At 38.1% G+C, this 21,716-nt stretch overlaps 1 protein-coding gene across 1 annotated transcript in view; it reads left to right on the top strand.

Annotated features, from left to right (window-relative positions):
* Positions 1–21,716, top strand: part of GABRR3 (gamma-aminobutyric acid type A receptor subunit rho3) — a 62,600-nt gene that overhangs the window by 24,801 nt on the left and 16,083 nt on the right. The window contains 5 exon segments of the mRNA XM_070045372.1: positions 6,204–6,316; positions 12,874–12,893; positions 12,895–12,942; positions 16,996–17,219; positions 20,640–20,722. Of these exon segments, the coding sequence (XP_069901473.1) occupies positions 6,204–6,316; positions 12,874–12,893; positions 12,895–12,942; positions 16,996–17,219; positions 20,640–20,722 (488 nt within the window).

Genomic DNA, 21,716 nt, shown 5'->3' with positions numbered 1-21,716 from the left:
AATATATGAATAAATGCTGTGAGGTTCTTTGCCCTACACACAATCTGATTATCGGTAATTAAATAAGTAAGTAATGAATGAATGAACAATCCACTCTGTCATAATGCAAGAGAACTAATAGAATGAACATGGAAGAAAGGCCTGATCTCTCTTTGAAAATTAGGAAGTATATCTTTATATATTAACTCACATTTATGTACATTATTTTGAGCCAGTTTTCCTACAATCAGGCCCTTAAATCCTTTCCTATTATCCTTTTTCATTCAGAATATAATCTTACTTTTTGCCCAAAGATTCCCTTTTTTCTCTAAGTATTTTAAAAATCTTTCATCCAAACATTTCCTTTATTTCTTAAAGACAAAATGGGGGAGAGGAGGAGTTGGTGAATAAATTAAGTATGGCAGGGGAAAATGTTCCTGTTTTGCCTAGGGGAGAGATTTGGCTCTCAAGGGATGCAAAGGGGATTAGGCATCTAGACTCACTGAGTATTTATTCATTCTTTCAACAATCGTACTGAGTGCCTTTTTTATGACAAGTACTGGGTTGAGAGTTAAGAACAACACACTGTCTCTGGCTTTAAGAATAATCAGCAGAGTGCCAATGTCTGTGCAAAATGGCTTGCAAGAGCCAATTGTTAAATTTTAAGGCTGTTAAATATAAGCATTATTAAAAATTAAATTATATAAATATACAATTAAATAAATTATTTTTAAAACGAAGGTAATAAATACTTAAAACTCACCACTTCCTAACTACTTTACTACATGTCGCTATTGTCTATTCTCCATTATTTATATCTATTTATGTCTGGTAGAAATACTACGCTATACTGTACTATACTATCCTATAAACTGTAGTATACTATAATACACAAAACTATACTTTACTATACTATACTACACTATGGGCTACACACACCTCTGTCATATCTGTAGCTTGAAATCAGCTATGGTGGCAGTATTTACATCATGGAAATCAACAAACACTACAAATAGGGCTTTTTTTTTTCCAGGGGAGCCACTTAAACATTTACCAGCACATCCAGGAACCTAATGTAGAAGCCAAGAGGGTCCTAGAGATTGCCAATTCAACTGCTACTGCAAATAACAAAGGGAGTGGCAGAGACTGTGGCAACTACAGGCTATATGCTCCTCTGGGGGCAGAGGCTGGTCAGGTCAAGACTTCTTATAAGACAACTTGAGCCTGGTATTGCCAGATTTTCTGATTTTTCAAGAGAAAAATTCAGATTTTCCTGTGAAATTTTCCACTTTAATACACCATATGGGCTATCCAAAAAATGTCTGCAAACCAGCTCCTAATCTGGTCCAGGTTCTTCATTTCACAGATGAGAAACTGAGACCTCACTGAGCTCATGATCTGATAGAGACACAAGTTAAGTCATGGAAACTGTCGTGTCTCAAGTGGGGCACTCTCTCTGGCTGGCTCTTCCACAGAAATGCTCGTCCGTGTAGATTTTTCCTTTATAAGAAACGGGCTGTTGACTAAAGTCAAGTGTGTATTCCCAGAGTCATGAGTTCAGGGGCAGTTCAGTCGAAGCCACAAGATTCACTCCGTATAATGCACCATGTCCTCTCTAAGAAGTCTCAAAAGCATCAGGGACCTAAAAATAAACATTGGATCCAGAATTATCAAGGTTTTCTTTGTGATCAAAAATTGGATCAACTGATTTTCCTTCCGACTACTTTACTGCATTCCTTGGATTGGCATCAAAGGATGGGAATTATCTTCGTAGCTCTCAAAATCAGCTTCTAAACGGGCTTTACAAGTATATTGCTACACACAAAGTATAAACATTTCTATTTCATCCTATTCTTAGCAGCATTGGGTACTAAAATTTTTTGTTTTCTGCTCATTTAATAGGTATAAAATGGCATTCGTACTTTTAATTGTTATCTCACTGTTAACTCTCTAGATTAAATATTTTTTTAATATGTTTCTTAATTATAGCCTCTCTTGGGTAAATAGTCTATTTAGTCAGGCCTAGTCGTTTCCAAGTCCTGATCCTAGTAAACTAATCAACTATATAGGCCCTTGGGAAAGCAGTTTGGTAAAGCAACCAGCTGAGTATGACTCAGTTAAAATGAGTTGTTGTCTTTCCACTGACTAAACACCAATGTATTAGAATGAGTTGGATGTATTTGCTTTTCCTCAAGCAGTTCTGGTACTTTTTAATTCTCTGCCTAGTATATCCTCCTCAAAGACCCCTTTATTCCCCTGAAACCACTCAAAATCCAGCCCTTCCTTCCCCCTGAACCCACACTTTCTTAGTGACAAAATTATAGTGAAGTTTCTGATACTGACAAGAAGGGGGAACATAAAAATATGGTTCCTTTGTTTCATCCAGAAAGAAAAAGTTTCTAACTCAAAAAGAAAAATGATAACTATTACCGAGCCTTACCTGTTGTTTCTCAAACAATGTTCATAGTCTTTCTTTGTGGGGAAAGAATACAAATGCTGTAATGATTAAGAATGCTATAAAGATTAAGAATGCTGTAATGATGCAAGACTCTTCCATGAGTTGAGATTTCTTTGTTCTATCCCATTGGCACCTAGCCTTCTAGAAGACCCTCTCCTCAGACAGAAGTCATCCAAAAGATTTCTTTCAGTAACTACTAAAAACAAAATCATTTTTTCTAGGAAAGGGAAGAGGGCAGAAGACAAAGGGACTTAAAATTATACATATATGGAATCAGGCCAGAAAGCTCCGAGCTAAATCTGATTCTCTGTCATAAATTAATCCCCTTATTAAGCATATTTACTTTTCTTGCCTTTGTTCTATTTCAGTCTTCATTTTATTGACCTTTCTATATATGTCTTTTTTTTAATAAGCCAGAGGTCTTCAAATAGGGCACTTATACTCCTAGAGTATAATGTTCCCCTTAGGGTACATGCAAGCTATCAGAGGGGCACGTGGGCATGGATAGTTTTAAAATAATTATTTCTGGATCTCTGACTTCCCCTGACCTCTTTCCTAAAACGGATCCTCCTGAAAACTTGCCTGCAGTCTCCTCTGTAGCCTCCCTTTAATGATTGCTCTGTCCCATTTGGCAAGATAAAGGCATGCCTCTCCCTGTTCCTGAATCTTAACTATGTGTATTACACCAGTGTATAAAACCTCCCAGGTACAAAGAAGCCTTTACAGATATCGTTGTTGAGGTAATGGATGACTTTAGTTTAAATAACACATCCTTTTCCAAACTGCGTGATTTTCTTTTTTCTTTTCTTTTCTTTTTTTTTGTGTTCATCAATATTGAAGTAATAACCTAATTAATTTGTCAGGTTACAAATCATTAGAAATAATTGGTGATAGACCACAACGTGAATTTTGGAAAATAAGAAGGAATTTAAATAATTAAGTTACATTCCTGAAACAAAATTTCTTGCAATTCCATGTACTTACATATATATCAACAAAGTTTTTCAATATTTTCATCTATAGAAGTGAAAAGTAGGATCAGGAAATGTAAATCAAAACTACAATGAGATATCACCTCATACCTATTAGAAAGGCTTTATCAGAAAGACAAAAAATAACAAGTGCAATAAGTAATATCCCAATACAGATACACAAAATAGGGAAAATGTACCATCACTTTATTAAGAAATACTTTTCCTATAAAATTTAATTCATAATTTTAATAAGTACTTATCAACATTTATATGCATTATGTTTTGCTCCATTTGCAATAGTCACAGAGGCTAAAAAAGATGATTTCAATGTGTATACATATATTCTTGCAAAGAAGTATGATGGGGTGATAAAATTCAATGAAGGAAATATTGGATTGGCCAAAAAGTTCATTCGGCTTTTTCCGTAACATCTTACGGAAAAACCCGAATGAACTTTCAAATAAAATGGAGATAAAATAAAATACAAATTCCAAGAAAACAAGGAATGAGATAAAACTTCTGGTTTTTAAAGAGGAGTTTATTCATGTATTTTAAAATGCATAAAGTGGGTATTTTAGGTTCATTGGATACATTAAAAGGAGGAATATGTTTTATTTTCAATTATTATCAATATTTAAGTAATTTTAACTTTTATGATGAAAAAATTGTAGGTGTCTACTTAAATATGTGTGAGGTTTTCAAAATTCTTTTAGAGGGTATCTAAGCCACATAAACCTCTTTGAGAAGTAGATGTATAAATATTTTGAGAAGTAGATGTATAAATAAAGTCAAAAATAAATAAAGATGGGACATCTCACTGTACATCAGAAGAGCCCTCAGGTAAAAAAAGGTGTGTGTGATTTCAGGTACTGCCAAGAGTGCCTTTCATAGCAGGCTGCATGTTCATTGTTCTGGTGATTCTTAATTAAGATTTATCCCTACCAATCTCATGGAGGGTTATGCTTTTGAAAGGAGTATTAGAGATTGCCGTTTTGTTGTGTATATTACTGAAGAAGTTCACAAATTTCCATGAATTTCCACCCAAGGTTACATGCCACTTTTCATAAAATAATAACAACTAGCTAGCTTTTATAAAATGTCTGCTATTTTCCAGACCAGTAGTTCTCCAGAGAAATTGTTATAAATGCAAATTCTCATACCCTAAAACTGTGGAATCAGAACCTCTGGGCATGGGACCCAGCAAACCTGGTGATTCAGATGCACCCCAAAGATAGTATTTACAAAACATCTGGTAGGGGGCCTTGAACACAGTAGGCATTTAATAAAAGTTAGCTGCTATTACTTTTTCAATAAATGGTTCATCCTAGCTCCCTGAAAGAAGTTTTCTAGTTAAGAGATCCTTGGAAGAAATAGTTCTATGTGTTCAATTATTCATAGGATAAAATGACTTATGTTTAAAATCAAACTCATTTGTCTTCTACTCAAAACAGATTTGTTCCTCCAACTTCGCCATTTCTATTAATGGCAAAAATACATACATAAATCTCTGAGGGTTTCAGCCAGAAACTTCTCTATTTAAAGACCATACTAGATGATCTGAGGTGCCCATAAGCCTGGACATATTTCTTAAACGAGCCGCTTCAGGATGTGAAATTCCTACAATCAAAGTCACTTTATTGAGTTAGGAAATTGCGTCCATGAGTCTTATGTTAAAATTTTACGTGTGTTTCCTGAAGAAGACATGTATCAATGCAAAAGTCAGTCAGGAATTCAGAGTAACTAGAATTCACCTAGAAGACCCCTCAGTGTCTTGTGTTATTGCTGCTGCTGACAGTGATGACGGTGATGGTGACAGGAACGTTCTTCTGGAAGAGGCAGTGAACTAGGTCTCGGGCACTGGGGATGAGGAGACAGCAGCATGTCACATACAGAGGAGCTGTGTGCGCTTCCACAGATATTCTGCCGCCACACTTAGAATACGTCTGGGAGGTATGTGTCACAGCACAGGAAATGAGTCAGGGAGGCCCAGTAACTTGCCAGAGTTCAAAGACCCAGGGATGAACGGGCTTCACTCCCAGATCAGGACTCCACACACGCGGGAGAGGCCACACACTTTGCCTTTGCCCTAGAAAACTGCAGATGAAAATAGGCTGCACCTGCTTCACAGCTGGACCTGACCTTAGGTCCAATCAGCTGTCAGATCATCCAGTTTTCCCTGGGATTCCTCTCCATCCATGCCCATCGCCTTCTCTCAGGTTCCAGAACCTGCCATAGGGGTACTTCCTCTAATCTCAACCAGCACCCATAATTTTTGCACATTCTGTCTTTGTAAAACACTATTTTCATCAGTCTACAATTTTTCATGTTTTTTTTTTTTTACTGTCTTAGTGCAAGAGGTAGTTTAACTTCAGTGACTCTAAGAATCACTTAGGTAGCACATTGAATGCAGATGCCTAGGTCCTGTTTCCTCTGGTTCTGGTTTAGTTGATCTGGGTTGGGGTCCATGGATCTGAATCTTGATCACCTCCACCCAGGTGCTAGTAACCAGGTTTTCCTACTATAACCCACATTCTGAGAAACATTGCCTGTCAGGATCACATCCAAACTCAGTTTATCATCTAAGGTGCTCCAAGATTTGCTTACCTGCCCCACCCTTGGATACTAAACAGTAAATGCTGGCAGATCTTTGGCTATATGTAATATGAACTGAGAAAATGAGCTTTTATGTGTGTATTTTAGAGCATATCATGCTGCACACAGAAAGCTAACCTAAATCAAAATATCCAGAAGCATATGTATCTCAGAAGCATTTTTCTCCCTTGGAGGTACAGCAAACAAGAAACTAGAATGAGGAACGATGACAGTGCCAAAGTGTGGCCCCTGAGGTATAAGCAACTTCTCCATATAGAGGACCAGAATTCTGCAGTGAGACCTGGATTTGGAGGTGAGTACTATCTTTACAAAACTCTTGTGTCACAGTCCATTGCACTGTCAAAAAATTGAGTTGAAAATTTGAAGGAATTAAGACCAAAACACAAGACCACCAATTTAAAAAAAACAAAAAACCTTTTACAATGATCTTCTCTTGAATAAGAACAGTTGATAATTTATGCATTTTAAATTAACCAAAAAGACTCATTTTTTTCTATATACATTGTCATAAATAGTGTGTTTAATAAATAGTGTGTGTTCAAAAATAGTGAATGTATATACCTTGCCCATACAGCAACATATTGTTTTAATTAAAATTTGTTAAGTTGGGTTATATGATAATATTCATAAAGTCTTGTTGAACATTCTTATGAGCTGCAGTGCCTGGCTTTTGTTGAAGAACTAGTCTGCCAAACGCCACGGCTTCCCTCGAACCACCTCTGCTGAGGATTTTTCCTTTATTTACTCCTAGCAACAAAAAGTGATCAAAATGTTGGAATGCCCTTTAATGCACTGTGCTAAGCCCTTTAATGCACTGTCTCGTTCCACGCTCACAGTGACCCTATGAAGTAGGCGTTATCATGATCCCTAATATTCCAGTGTGGAAACTGGGGCTTAGAGAAGTCAAGAAATTTTCTCAAGGCCATGAAAAAAGCAGTAAGTGGTGGAACCAAGATGCAATGGCTGATGAGAACAGAAGCAAACCACATTAGAAGGATACACTTGTAAGAAAGCCTTTCCTCCCATCGGATTGTTTACTGTGCATGTAGTTGTATCACTGAGGGTACCAAGTTTCCCAGAGATGCACAGGATGTGGTAAAATCCACAAGGTAAACTGAACTCTCCGTCTTACTGCTAAATCCATCCTGACTCTCCTGTCATTGACCTAAGGTCTCCCACACCTCTCCCACCTCCCACTCAACTTTTCATGCTAGAGCTATGGAGGTGAGAGAAGTGAGCGTGGTGGTGAGGAGGCAGGATCCCCCAGCAGTAGAACAGGTACCGCTTTTCGATAAATAACCAATGCTTCAAGTACTCAGCGTGGGGTGAGGAGAACTTGATACTCATCATGTTGTGGTTATGACAAAGGGAAGCACAACAGGTGTGTAGGTACCCTAGAAAACTCATTTGTTAACAGGGAAAATTTAAAAGTACATCAGGTAGCTGTTATGTTGAGGGTTGTTTGGTTTTTGTCCTCATTTCCTGGAATCCATTGGGTCGCAGTTCTAAGGGTATGGTTTTGATTTCATTAGGTTAGTGATGCAAACTTTAGCAAGCATCAGAGTCACCTGGGGGCTCCTTAACAGCCAGGTTACGGGGCCTCACCCACAGAGGTTTCGATTGAGTAGATTTGAGTGGGGTCACCAATTGTCACGTCTTATAAATTCCTTGGTGATGCTGATCTGAGATCACATTTGATAACTACTGAATTAGATTATCAGCATCGGATTAACTCATGGTGAGTAGAATTTGTTTGTTTTCCAGAGCATTTCTCACACTTATTGAACCTAATTTAAGATTTTTAGAAGCCTCAAAATCAATCAGGTTTAAAGATGTGTGCGTTTCTGTTTTTTTTTTTTTTTTTTTTTTTTACTTATAGGTCTATTTTTTTAATCTTCTTTTGGTTTTTTTTTGGTTTTGGTTTTTTGTTGTTGTTGTCTTACATCACTACTTCTCAGATGTGTCATTAAGGATGACAATTCTCCAAAAGATGCCCGAAATCTAACTACCATTCCCAACAGACCGTTTATTTCCCCCAAAGTTTTGCCCAAAGTTTGGAGAATATACTCTACAACTCTTACTCGGGTATTCTGAACCTTGGTCTCTATGATTCTATAAAGAGTTTCTAAAATCTTTTCCCTCTCATGGTTTAGTTGGGGAAAATCTTACAAAGTTAAACTTGCCGGGCTATGGGTCCTTTGAGCCATTAGGGGGCTCCAGACGCACAGGAATGGCTTGGAATGGGCCTCTCCCGAGTAGCGGTTAGCAGTTCAAAATGATGTACTCTCTTCAACACCGATTCAAAAAGCTGCCCTAATTCCTGTCAGGTTAGGTTCCTCAATTAAATGAACTACTATCCTAGAGGAACGGGTTTTATGGGCCTATTTTAGACCATTGAAAGCCAGAAAGATTAAGAGAAAAATTACCGTCCTTGAATTTGGACCTTGAAACAAGCACGCTACACTTTGTAGCTCAAAGTGGTCCAAGGACCAGCTGCAGAACCACCTGGGAGTTAGTTAGAAATGCAGAAGATCAGGCCTCACCCCAGGCTTTCTGAATCAAAATCTGCATTTTAACAAGATCTCCAGGTGATTTGAATACACTTTACAATTTGACAAGCACTGTCATAGATTACCAAGAGCCGACCCTCTACTTTTATCTTAAAGCATTTATGCCTCCATTCTCCCTCCTATATATCATCCTCATCCCTCAGAAAAACATAAAACTGATCTTAAAATTCCACTTCTCTTGATCTGTCAGGGATACATGTTAAGAATTTTTAAAACATTTTTTTTCCTCAGGCTACTTTGTGGGGTCATTAAAAATGCAATTTAAATGTACTATTTAGTGGCAGGTGGCAAATCATCCCACGATTAAGAAATTTTTCTGACAATCATGGACTGGGGCTAAATGGTATCCAAATGGCTTGTGTGTTCAGTCAGTTCAGGCAGAAAAATCCATAAATTCAGTCAGAAATGTCAGTCTGGTAGCCCTGTGAAATATAATCCTTAACCTTCTCTTGTCTTGGTCAGAACCGCTTTTTATACAGGTGACCCCTTCTCTGTTCTCTCAAGCCTGCCTTCCTGGGAAAATCAGTCTGCAGGATATAAAAGACAGGCTTAAATTTATTTTCTCTTTCTTTATACTTGTCCATAACACAAACACACACACATACTTCTTTCCTCTTGAGCTAAATGTAACTTCAGCACTTCTCTTGCCTTAATGTTTTCCTAATTAGCCTTAACAGTAAAACCAGCTGCTACTGCAGTGTCTTTTATAAAGCATTAGAAGATTAATTGACTCATTATGTGGAAAAAGGAGGATACATATTTAAGGGAGCTTTTTGTTTAACTTGGGTTATAAATTGCAGCTCATTTTCTTTATTTACACTTTCCCTACCCTTTACATCTCCCATAACTAAGGGATTTTTTGGTTTTAGTTTTATAGTTGATGATTTCTTTGTTTCTTTAAAGCGAAAACAATTCAGCATCTAGATACTGACTACTGAGTCAAAACAAAAGCTAAAGCTCTAAAAGCCGCTTGTGTAGTCTTTGCTTTCACACAGGAGGACCAGATTGGGAGCCAGAGGGACCTGGCTATATTCCTGCATTAAACAGCTCTAGGTTGCAGGCAAGCTCTTCAACCTTGCTGAGCATGAGTTCCCTCATATCAAATGGGGTTAAGATTGATTCTACCCAGCTAACTAATGAAGTGGCTATAATAATAACATTAGATAATATATAAAGTATTTTAAATGCACCTCACAAATAAGATGAATAACTTTCATTTAGCTCTCTTTATTCCAGCATGCATAAAACCAGATTGATGATCTAGCTTTATATATATATATATAAAGCAGTATAAACATCTATGCCACTACCTAGTTAGTGATCCTGGGAAATCAACACCTAACTGTAATAGTTAATAGTCATTTAATTTTTACTATATTCCAAATGCTTTACACAGAGAATTAATAAGAGTATTTATGAAAGTGTTATATTTCGTGTTCTATGTATTACACATCAAATAGATACTGAATAAGTTGGTTAAGACATTTGAATGTTAGGTTAGGCTAAGGACTTAACATGCATTTTTTCATTTTGTTTCACAGCAACCCAATTAGGCACATACCATATACTTATTTCCCCTATTTTACAGATGAGCAAACTGAGGCTTAGAGGAGTTAAGGATTTACGGACGTTTAATTTTGTGTGTGTGTGTGTGTGTGTGTGTGTGTGTGTGTGGTACGCGGGCCTCTCACTGTTGTGGCCCCTCCCGTTGCGGAGTACAGGCTCCGGATGCACAGGCTCAGTGGCCATGGCTCACGGGCCCAGCCGATCCGCGGCATGTGGGATCTTCCCGGACCGGGGCACGAACCCGTGTCCCCTGCATCAGCAGGCAGACTCTCAACCACTGCACCACCAGGGAAGCCCCAGACATTTAATTTTAACTCGGGTTTATGTGGCTACAAATTTCATGTTTTTTTGTTTTGGTTTGGTTTGTTTTTGCTTTATTGCCACTTTTTCTCCGGGACTCAGCTCCTGTTTTACAAAAAGAATGATCTTTGGAGCTTTTATCCAGCTCCAAAATTCTATGATTCTGCATCTTGCCTTTACACGCCTTCACCCTCCACTCTGTCCTCAGAATGTCAAACCAGAGTACAGAGGCCTAGACCCAGGAGAAAGTACACTTGGGCATCAAATGCAAAGGAGACAAAAATGAGGTTAGACAGCATCTGAAGACAAACACTTTCCTTTGAGATGGAAGATCCCCACAAGAATAGAAAAAATGAGAGGGAAGAAAGAAGAAATCTAAGATGTTTCCAGGAACCCATTCCTAAGAGACAAGCCATACTATTACCCCACTGTCAGTCCAGCCTTCAAACAACCCCGAGGGCCCAGTGCTTGTCCACTGGTGGCATGAATGTCCTTGTATGGTGGCTTTATAAGACTGTTCCTGGATTGCAGAGATAGTCATCAGTAAATAGGTCCTACTTACAAGTCATGAGATCTTGAATCCAAGTTGTGTTCAGGTTTTATCCTAAAATAAGCTCTCTGTAAGAAACACTGGATCATTTTTTAGTGAAGAGTGGACTGATTGTCTAAATGTTTGAGTGTAAGATTGGGAATTGTGGTTTGCAGTCCTAGGAACAGTTTCACATTTTTGCTGAATTGCAGTAAGAGTAACATTTATTCTGTGCTATTTACTGAGTATCAATTAAGTTTACTGTATATTTTATTTCTAGTCTTTCAGTAAGTCTCCAAGGTGAGTACTACTACTGGATCTTATAGCTGAGGACACTAAGCTTAGAGATGTTACTGACCCGAGATCACACGTGAGTCATGGAGCTGGATTCAAACTCTGGTCTGGACTCTAATGCCAGAATTTTCTCCAGGACATTCTGCTCCCTGTCCAAGACCTGTCCAATCCCTTCAGTCCCTTGGAGTATTGGAGTTAATGGGAATATTTACTCATCCTGAAAGGGCAGATAGGGGCAGGGATGAGATCTTTCCATGATTTTTTTATTTTGATAGCGCTACCAATTAAAGAAAAAAGACAACCAAACAAAATAAAAGCACCAGAGTTAAAGCTGATAAAGGAATAATACTGAGCTGTTCCCAAGTTAATGCTTAATCATAATTATCATTAAACAAAATTTTAATAGAATTGTCATTATTAACATTACAGGAAGTAATTGGTCCAATGACAGGAAGTAGTTGGTGGTTAAGGTGCAAGTAAGGTATTCCTAAAGCCTGAAACAGAAATATATTCTAGTGACAGGCCCAGTGCCTGGCCAGCTGATACCCTTGTAAGTAAAGAAGGATATTGAGGGTTTAGACTTATGGAATAGAAGAGGGAATCTGGGTCGATAAAGTGAAGGTAACATCAGCCAATTAATGGGGCAGGGGGGTCATAGAGGGTGCACAGGGACTGGTGAGGCATATCTTGTTTTATAGTGTGCATTTAAAACACAATAATTAGGTGCCTTATTAAATTATATGCACATATATGTCACATGTAGCACATCCAGACAATAAGGAAGGAAGTTTTTCTGGCCAGTCCCTTCTAAATCCCAGAATCTTGACTGAAACAGCCACCTGGGATCCATCTAGGCAAGATTTCTGTTTTTTCAACAACAGTTGAAAGCATTTTTTAACTCGGGACTATAAAGTTTGAGAATTGGTCACCATGGAAAGAAAACATACGAAGACTATATGTATAAATATACAAACTATTTGAACATATATATACATCAAATTTCATACACAATACTAAATAATGAAGTTATTAACATCAGCATCCCCTCACACAGGAACAGATGAAACCCTCTGTAAGGTGTAACAAGGAAATGTCTTGGTCTCAGTCTGTTCTCTGGGTGCATGAGCCTGATTCTGTGAGACCCAACGGCACACCAGTCTCAGCACCTGTCTGTCTGAAGTTGCTCCAATTCTGACTTTCAGAATACTCTCAGCCACACATTTCAAAGGATGTTGCTTTATCCCAAATGCAGGTTGTGGTTACTGATGGTCTGGGTAGCGACATTTCTGAACGTGCAGCATCCCTGTGTAGCACTGTACTAGCAGTGTGTTCCTCTAGCCTGCCATGCACTGCCCAAGTGAAAAAGGCTGAATTTTTGGCAAGGGAGGAAAGGCTCCCATATTTACCAAAGTCATGAACTCCATGACTACATCCACTCCCTGAATGTGTAATAATATATCAATAGACAATGGAGAGATTTATTGTTAAAACTTGAAAAATAATTCATTTGCAACATTGATCTCTCTCCACTTTAAATGTTTCCAAAATAATCCTGATTCCTCGTTATATTACCCATTCTTCTTTCTGAAGGATCTCCAGTGCCTGTGGGTTATAGATGTCCAGGTTGAAAGCATTGACAGCATTTCAGAGATTAACATGGTAAGTTTCTCTATGAGATACTTTTTCTGAAAGGATAGAGTCTCAATAGTGTCAAAATCACTGGTGTTTTAATAAATCATCTTAATTATGTATGTTACTTATTTTTCCTACTTTGCTTAATAAAGGTGAAGTTGCTTTACTCTCTTCTATCCACCACTTTCTACCTCTGATTAAAATTCTCATTCCTTTCCTCCTCTTCTCTTTTCCTTCTAATGGCTTTACAGTGGTGGAGCACTGAAGGACATGATATATTTAGCTATGTGACATGAACCAGAAACAATTGCACAAGAAGAAAGGGTGATCATAATATATGTGAAATATGAAGTCACAACCATGAGTCCTTACCCACAAAATGATAAACACCTGAATCTGGGTTGATAGAATGCTTCCAGATTTTTCAGTTCATACTAACTTTGCTTATCTGTAGAAAAACAATAGCAGAGAACAAAGGATTTTTTAAACTCATAGGACTAAAAATTTAAATTAAGAAAAGTTTGTCCATTCCCTTAGAGTTTCTAGAAATCCAGAAGAGACTGCCCTTATTTTATTTTTGCACTGAAATATTTGTCATTTTTATGGAGTAGTACTTGCAAACCACCATCACTTAAAACTTTAAACTGATTGATTATTATCATTTTCCTTTTAGCCTTTTCCTGTTTCCTTTGCCATTTTATATGCTTTGCTTTTTTGTCTCCTCTTCCCCATTCCCCCTAACCCAGTTTTACCATTTTAGCTATATTTATGTTTTAATATCCCCTACCATAATTTTTCCATTTCATTTTCTCTACTCCCACTTTAGAACTACCGAGTCTACATAATTACCAGAATTGTGTTTCATTTAAGTAATTTTAAGCTTTTTTCAGGTACTTTAAGAATAATATTTACTTGCACAAACATATACATTATTGATGTAATTCCTTTTTACCTACTACTATTCTGTTAATTTGTTAATGTCTCAGAGCTTTGTGTAGCCCATTTTAGTATATTTTTCTATGCCAAATAAAAAGTGCGTTATAGTTTCAAATTTTCAATGTCCATTTCCTTGTTCTTACCTAAGTGATGTATATTCTTATATTTGAATCACTCTTTCCATCTAATTTTGTTCTCTTCAGTTGTGTTGTCTTTTCCATCATCTCCTGTACTTGTCTTTCTTTTGTTTCCTATCAACATTACACTAGGTGCAACTATTAATGACAAGGGCCCTAACAGGTACTCACTGGTAGGATGCAGCTTTGAACATGTTTTGGTTTTGGTTGTGGTTTCAGTTTTGGATTTGTTCCTACCTCCCCCCAAGTTTTAGACAGTTTGTGAATGCCGTTAGGTAGGGCCTGTGCCCTCCAGTTTGCTCTGGAACCCATGCCTGGCTTTCCTCTTAGGTTCATCCTGCTTCGTTCATTGGTGTTTCCTGCCAGGTCCTGATCCAGGGAGACATCTGAAGTTGCAACTCTTAGCCAAACGCTTATTGTCTTTCATTTTCTACTTTGAATATGGAGGCTTGGTTTTTGCAGGGGGCTAGAGGGTGATAAAAATAAAACCAGGGAATACCCCCTCCATGAATAGAGAAGATATGAATTAGTTTCAAACTCCGTTTTCCATCTGGAAAGATTTAGTTTGTTGTTTATCTAATCTGGTCATTTCATGTATGTTAATCCTTGCATTTTATTCCCTTTTCTGGAATCTTTTACATGTGTGTTCTTGTGAAATTTTCGAAAGTTGCTTTGAGATATTTTTTGGAATAAAAGTATTTTTGATATATGAACTGTGGCTTATATATAGTGTTTTTCATAGAATTAAGTATTGAAATTTAGATTCTACGTATTATTTTTAGTATGCAATTACCACAAAGATAATTTTTTTAAAAAAAGAAGAGAATGAAAGAGAAAGAGTTTCTGAAAACCATCAAGTAGGGATCTCTTAAGGAAGCAGGACCTAGAAAATATAAATCACTTAAAATTGAAAGAGCAAATAATCTTTTCATATGTAAACTTAATTAATATTTTTATTTATAGTGATTCCTTCAACTAGTCATTGCCATCCAAATGCTAACTAAATGAAAATTACAGGACACATAAAAATTCCAGAAAAGTCTAAACAAGATCTTCTATGGCCCAACATCTGGTTTCAGTCTTCAGTTAATGTCCTTCTAGTCCTTGTCATTATCTAATTTAATATTTATTTCAGTTCAATATCAAACCTTAAATGAAACTTCCTTCATTTTAAGCACCCTACTCCCAGAGGGAATAGCACCACTAGTACCCACTATTCAAAAATGCCTTGATTAGAAAGCGTTGGCTTTTCCCTTACCAAAAGTGGCTTTTAGTGACATTTTCTTGAGCCTGTTGTGCTCCAGAAGCAGGCTCTCATTTCGCCTCTCCTGGCATAATCTCTAAGTGATACCTGAATGATCCAGTCTGCATCTAAAAATCTCGTTGTGTCTACCCCACAGCCCCCAAAACTGGACCTCATCCTTTTCTCCTGAATAAGTTCAGCCTTAGTACTCAGTATCAGCAAAAACTGGTCTGCATTCTCCATGCCTAATTTGAAAAAATCATCAATGACCTCCAGTGTTGGCTTCTTTTGCTTCTCATTTATCATTTTCCCATGCTCCCTTGTCCCACCCTGAATTCGCTTTCGATCCCTTTTAGTTTTGTCCTGCTCTCCTCAAAACAGGCTGTTCAGCCCGCTTCTCATGATAGTGCCAACTAGTGGTGACGCTGATGTACAACTGACATGTATATACCAATGTCTGCCATTTGACTTCATAGGCTCAGTATTTGCCCAGTGCCCTTCTGATCAGACTGAGCATCTAAAACCAAATATATGCTCATTAAAGCAATCCATGCAGTAACCCACAGGATTCCCTGTGGAGTAGTGTTACAGTAATGAATGAACCATTCTATTTATTCACCCTCACTGTAATCCAAAATTACACAGGGCTGATGCTCCCAGATTAACGCAGAGCAATAATACAATGTACCTCTATTCTGATCCTAAGAAAAACAAATGAGCTCATCATTGCTTGATGACTTATTTGTGGTTTACTGAGATTTGTTCTTTGCCTGTGTAATAAATGTCAAAGTTCTATTATACGTGTTATTTCAAGAAAAATAGGAGTGTTGTTGGGCAATAAATGATAGTGTGAAGTAAGCATTTGGGAAATGTAAAACACGTTGTCGTTGCCCACACCCAATGACTTGGACGAAGATAGGAGAATTTCTGTTCAAACAAAATATTTAATGTCGTATCTGAGAGCCAAATAAAACTAAAATTATTGACTAACCATTTTTTTTTTTCTGCTAACATAATGTTAATATAGCTTTTCCCCCTCATCCTTACCTCCTTACAACTGGAATACACATTAACAATTCAAATACCTGAGCCATACTGGATCAGAATCTCTGGGAACTAGCTTCTGGGGAATGTGCCATTCTAATGAATTCACAGGTGATTCTTTTGCACACTAAAATTCCAGCACCACCATCTCCTGGCATTCTTTCTGTCTCTCAAGAAGAGGGAGATCATTGTCGCTTTTTCAGAACCTCTGAAAACATGCTTTCCACTAACAGCTCCAATAAAGGCTGTGTCCAGGTTTTTGTGGGACTGTAGTTTTTTTAACTTGGGGAGGGCTTCTTTAAAACAATATAAATGTATGGATACAAAATCAATCACAAAAGTGAATATTTATTTATAATGAGAAAAAAATCAAAATAAAATACCAGACCATGGAGTTTCAGGTTCCTTTCTTCTGAGATCTCTTTAGGTGATTTACCAGAGTGCTTAGGTAGAAATGCTTCCCAGTTATAACCTGTTTCCCTTCACCAACTTGAATACTTGATGGTTTTCAGAAACTCTCCACATTCACCAGAGTCCAGGTGAGGGAGAGGCTCTGTGACTGAAGCTCAGTAGCTTCATTCTAAATCTACCTGAAAATATAAGCTATTCACGGACAGGTCACTAACACCCATGGAAACCAATCGAGACTAATAGTATTGATTGGTCACCCTGAACCATATTCCTACTGACCTTGACTTGTCTCTTTTTCTCTCTACCTAGGACTTTACAATGACTTTTTATCTCAGGCATTACTGGAAAGATGAAAGACTTGCCTTTCCCAGCAAAACCAACAAAAGCATGACTTTTGATCACAGATGAATCAAAAAGATTTGGGTGCCTGATATCTTTTTTGTCCGTTCGAAGAGATCCTTCATCCATGATACAACTGTGGAGAACATCATGCTGTGTGTACACCCTGATGGAAATGTCCTCTTCAGCGTCAGGTAAGGAGGGCTGTCTACTGCCTTTGGCTTCCTTATACCACACCATCTACACCAAAGATGATGGGTCTCACTTTAGGCTAAACTCCCAATATTGCTGTATTTAGTAATGCTGGAGCTTGGGACACAAGCAGAAGATGTGATTTTTCCTGGTTCTAACTTCCAGGTTTTAAAGAATGGTTTCCTAGTCTAACTGTACCCACTCTGGGCATGTATTGGAGAATGATAGGAAATAAGGTTGGACAGAGTGGAGCTGAATTATGGAAATCCTTAAGAATCTGGCCCACAATTTTATAAGTATACAAAACTACTTTTCCTCCTCACCAACTCCACCCCACCCTGCACCCCAGCAAGCAGTCTTGGAATCTTGGATCAACTAAATAATTTTGTTAACTATCTCCTTCATTTTTCACAGGAATATATAGTCATCATCCAAGTTACCCCTAGTTTCTTCATTTAAAAAATTTTGAAAATGAAAAAAATTTTTTAATTTAAAACATTTGTTCTGACACTATGCTATAATATCCCTCCATCTTTAATATACCATATGTTTTTAAGCCTGAGTCCTGTGCTTACTGAGTGGCTTACCATAGGTAATCCTAAAAATGTTTGGTAAATCCAAGCAATTCATTTTTTTTATGTCTTAGAAATCCCAGAAGGATTCAGTAGTAAACTGAAAAAAACCAAAAAAATTAGCTTCCCAAAATTATCCATGCCCTAATCCCCGGAACCTGTGAAGGTTATTTTATATGGAAAAAAAAAAGGATCTATGCAGATGTGATTAAATAAAGGGTCTTGAGATAGGGGAATTATTCTGGATTATCTGGATGGATCCTAAATGCAATCATCCGTATCCTTGTAAGAGAAAGGCAGAGGAAGGATTTGACATACATGGAAGAGTAGAAAGCAGTGTGACCATGAAGACAGAGATTGGAGTGATGCAACCACCAGCCCCAGAATGCTGGCAGCTACCAGGAGCTGTGAGAAGCAAGGAATGAATTTCCCCCCTAGAGCCTCTGGAGGGAGCAGGGCCTTTCTAACACCTTGATTTCAGTCCAGTGATACTAACTTCAGACTTCTGGCCTCCAGAACTGTGAGAGAATACATTTCTGTCGTTTTAAGCCACCAAGTTTATGGTAATTTGTTACAATGGAAATAAGAAACCAATACAGATTCTTTTTGTTCATTAAAAACACCTTGCTCACTTTAGTACAAAAGTGCTATTACCAGACGTTTCATATGCTTTTTTTTTAAAAAAAATGAAATTAAAGGAAAATACTACTTTCCATAGGACTTTTAAATCAGAAGTAACATAGGACTCTAATAAGTACCGGAATCAAGCGTTCCTAGGAATCAGAAGCCGATTGGCAGCTCTGGCCAAGGAATCAACTGATTTAAATTAATTATTTTGATGAGGTGATATCCACTGGAGAATTAACTCGGGGGATTATCCTTACCCTGCACATTCCAAAGAAAGATTTAGCTCTTGCCTGGTTCCTGGGAAATAACCTACAAGCCCTTGGAATATCCTGCCTGATAAGTATGTCTTTGTTTACCCGGAGGCCTTGAGCCACACGGTATCAACTTGATCTCTGGAGGAGCTAAAACTAAGGTCAGCCATAACTATGTGACCAACCTTCAGTTAATATATACTTTGGACTCCAAAGCTTATGTAGCTTCCCTGGTTGGCAATTGTCCGTGCATGTTGTCACACATCATCGCTAGGAGAAGTAAGCACTGTCCATATACCTCCACTAGAACAGGACAGCTGGAAACTTGCTCCTGGTCTCTCCTGGAACCTACCCTATGCATCTTATTTCATTGCTGATTTTAACTGGTATCCTTTCATTGCTATGAACCATTAACTGTTAGTATAACAGCTTTGATGAGTTCTGTGAATCCTTCTAGTGAAACATTGAACCTGAGCTTGGTCTTGGAGATCCCCCAACACAGAAGGACTCAAAACTGTTGTCTGCACAGCTATTTCAGCTGACAGCAGAGCCAGCTGAAGCCCAGCCAGTCACCTGGTTTCAGGCTTGGTTCTGACACCGTCTACTGACAAAGATTCTCTCTTTGACCAAATTCTACTCAGTCTCCTCTGAACTGTCTTCTCACCTAGGCCCTGCTCCCCCATTCTCAATATCTGATCACCCTCCATATCTGATGAGGTTCCTCATCCACCCCCTAACCCCCAGCTGATATCTGATCACCCTGGCCCCCCTTCAGCAAGAATCCTGTTAGGTCCATTTAGCCAGAATCCCCCAAGCCCTGATGTTTCCTCTTGGTAATTGTTCATCCACTGACCTCCGCACCTCCACCCCACTCCCTCTTCCTTCACTATAAATTCCCACTCATTATATTTGGAGTTGAGCCCAATCTTTGTTACTCATTAAAAAAAAAATTATAGTAGCCCTCCTAAATAGAGTCTGCCTTCCCATTCTTTAACAAGTATCATGCATAGTTTTTTCTTTAATAGTGCCTGCCTAATCTCCTTGGTTTTTAATTTATTCGTATGTACTCTGAAGGAAGTAGACTCAAAGATTTCAGAAGTCCTTTCCAGCTTTAAAGTACAAGGAAGATGCCAAAATGAATATGTTTTGTGACACAAAGTTATCCAGACATCTCCCTGGCTTGGCATTTGGCTGCATGACTATTGACAGTAGAATTCAACCCCCGGCAGATAAAATGGTTCTACTCCTCTGATTAACTTGGATACACCATCGGTAGGACCAGCTGTTGCCTTTGTTTTTTGCAGACTTGCTCAGGGGCCTTTTAAGGAACCTCCGATCTGCTATTGCGGGTACCAAAGTTCAACAGCCTCTGCCTGAAGCCAGGAAAAGCTAAAAGGACATAAAATTTGAAAAAGCAGTCCTCATCAGTATGCAAGCCTTTCACTTGATAGCACCTGAATTACATGCTTAATAGCACGTAGATCTATAACTGAAAATGCTCCAGGCTTTCCCCTCACTCCTGGAAAGATAATTTCCTCAGGTAAACTTGCTTTGTGAAAGAAACCTTTACTCATAGGTTTTTATTACCACCATTCCAGCTCTTTATTACTGGAAACTATTTAAGTTTGCATCTTCCAGAAAGCAGAAAGTATTTAAATCTATTTAAAAGTCTTCTCACTTTGAAGTGTGTTTTTCTGAAAACACCCAGAAAATATAGAGGAAGCTGAGCAGGAAATGGTGAGATCAGAAGCAATTATTAGGGCAGGAATTCACTCGTTAACTGTGTCTTACGCAAATCACCTACCTTCCTGGGTTTGCTTCCTTATGGGTTACTTGGAAAGAAGATGGTAACACCTGTTTTGCATTAGTCTTGAAAGGCACTCAAAAGTGTCAGAGAGCTTCAATGCTGCATTGCTTATTTGACCATGTGGTTAAATGATCTGCAGTTTTCTTTTTCTCATTCTTGCTATAGGATAACTGTTACAGCAATGTGCTTTATGGATTTCAGCAGGTTTCCACTTGACACTCAAAATTTTTCCCTTGAACGGGAAAGCTGTAAGTCTTACTTCCCTATGGAGTATGTGTGGTCTGAACACACCATCACCTACTTGCATATAAATAAGCGTACTCTTAACAAGCATGTAAACATCTTGATAAATATATTTGTCCAAAACAGCTGGTTGGTTGGTTGGTTTTTTAGTAAGAATCATGATGGCAAATTGTCTCTCAAATGAGAAGATAGAAGATTCAAGGGAAAAAATGCTTTGATAACTACATATTCTGCAGTTTCCACAATGATTTTAAAGGAATAGCTCCCTAAAAAGTTGTATTCTTGCTAATGCTATTAACAGAGACTGGCAGATTTAGAAAGCTCTGCCATTTATGTTCCCGTATAAATCCCAGTCTTCCATTAAGTATGCTTTGTTTCCCTGGAAAAACCCAGCTCTAGACTTAAACCTCCTAATCAAAGCCCTGTCAGAGGGCATCTGAGCCAGCTCCCTGTCAATTACTTTGACCCACCAGCTATTTTTGACCTGATATCTTAAAAGCTGACTGCAGTTTTCCATAATGTGGGTAAAATGCTGGGAATCTCAATGGATGTCTCCTACGTAGATGCTCCTCCCCAAATCCATTAGAAACTCTCTTAATAGTATTTGATTATAGAAGAAAATACTGTGCAAGCCCAGCTCACTCTGGAATTTCATCCAATAGAGCTACAAAACTAAAGGGGCCTAAAGACTTGGCATCAGACCTGTGAGGGAAAGGCGGTGCTGTGACATCACAGTACACACAGACATGGAAACAGCTATTAGGAGAGTTTTAATGCGTCACGTGGGCACAGAAAAAGCTGCCACACTATGCCAGTAATCGGGGTCTAAGTTTTGGAGGTTTTTTTTTTCTTTTTGAAGATGTGGATATTATCAGTCTATTGGCAAACGTATATTTCAGAGCCATGACATTGGACCAGACCCCAGGGATACAGAACTGTATAAAACATGGTCATAGACCTCATGGAACTTACAAGAGCTTACTCCAATAAAAAGAATGT

This window comes from Globicephala melas, chromosome 4 (assembly GCF_963455315.2).
Source record: "Globicephala melas chromosome 4, mGloMel1.2, whole genome shotgun sequence".
NCBI classification, from domain to species: Eukaryota; Metazoa; Chordata; class Mammalia; order Artiodactyla; family Delphinidae; genus Globicephala; species Globicephala melas.
Note: the sequence above shows the minus strand (reverse complement) of the source record. Positions and strands in the feature narration are given on the sequence as shown.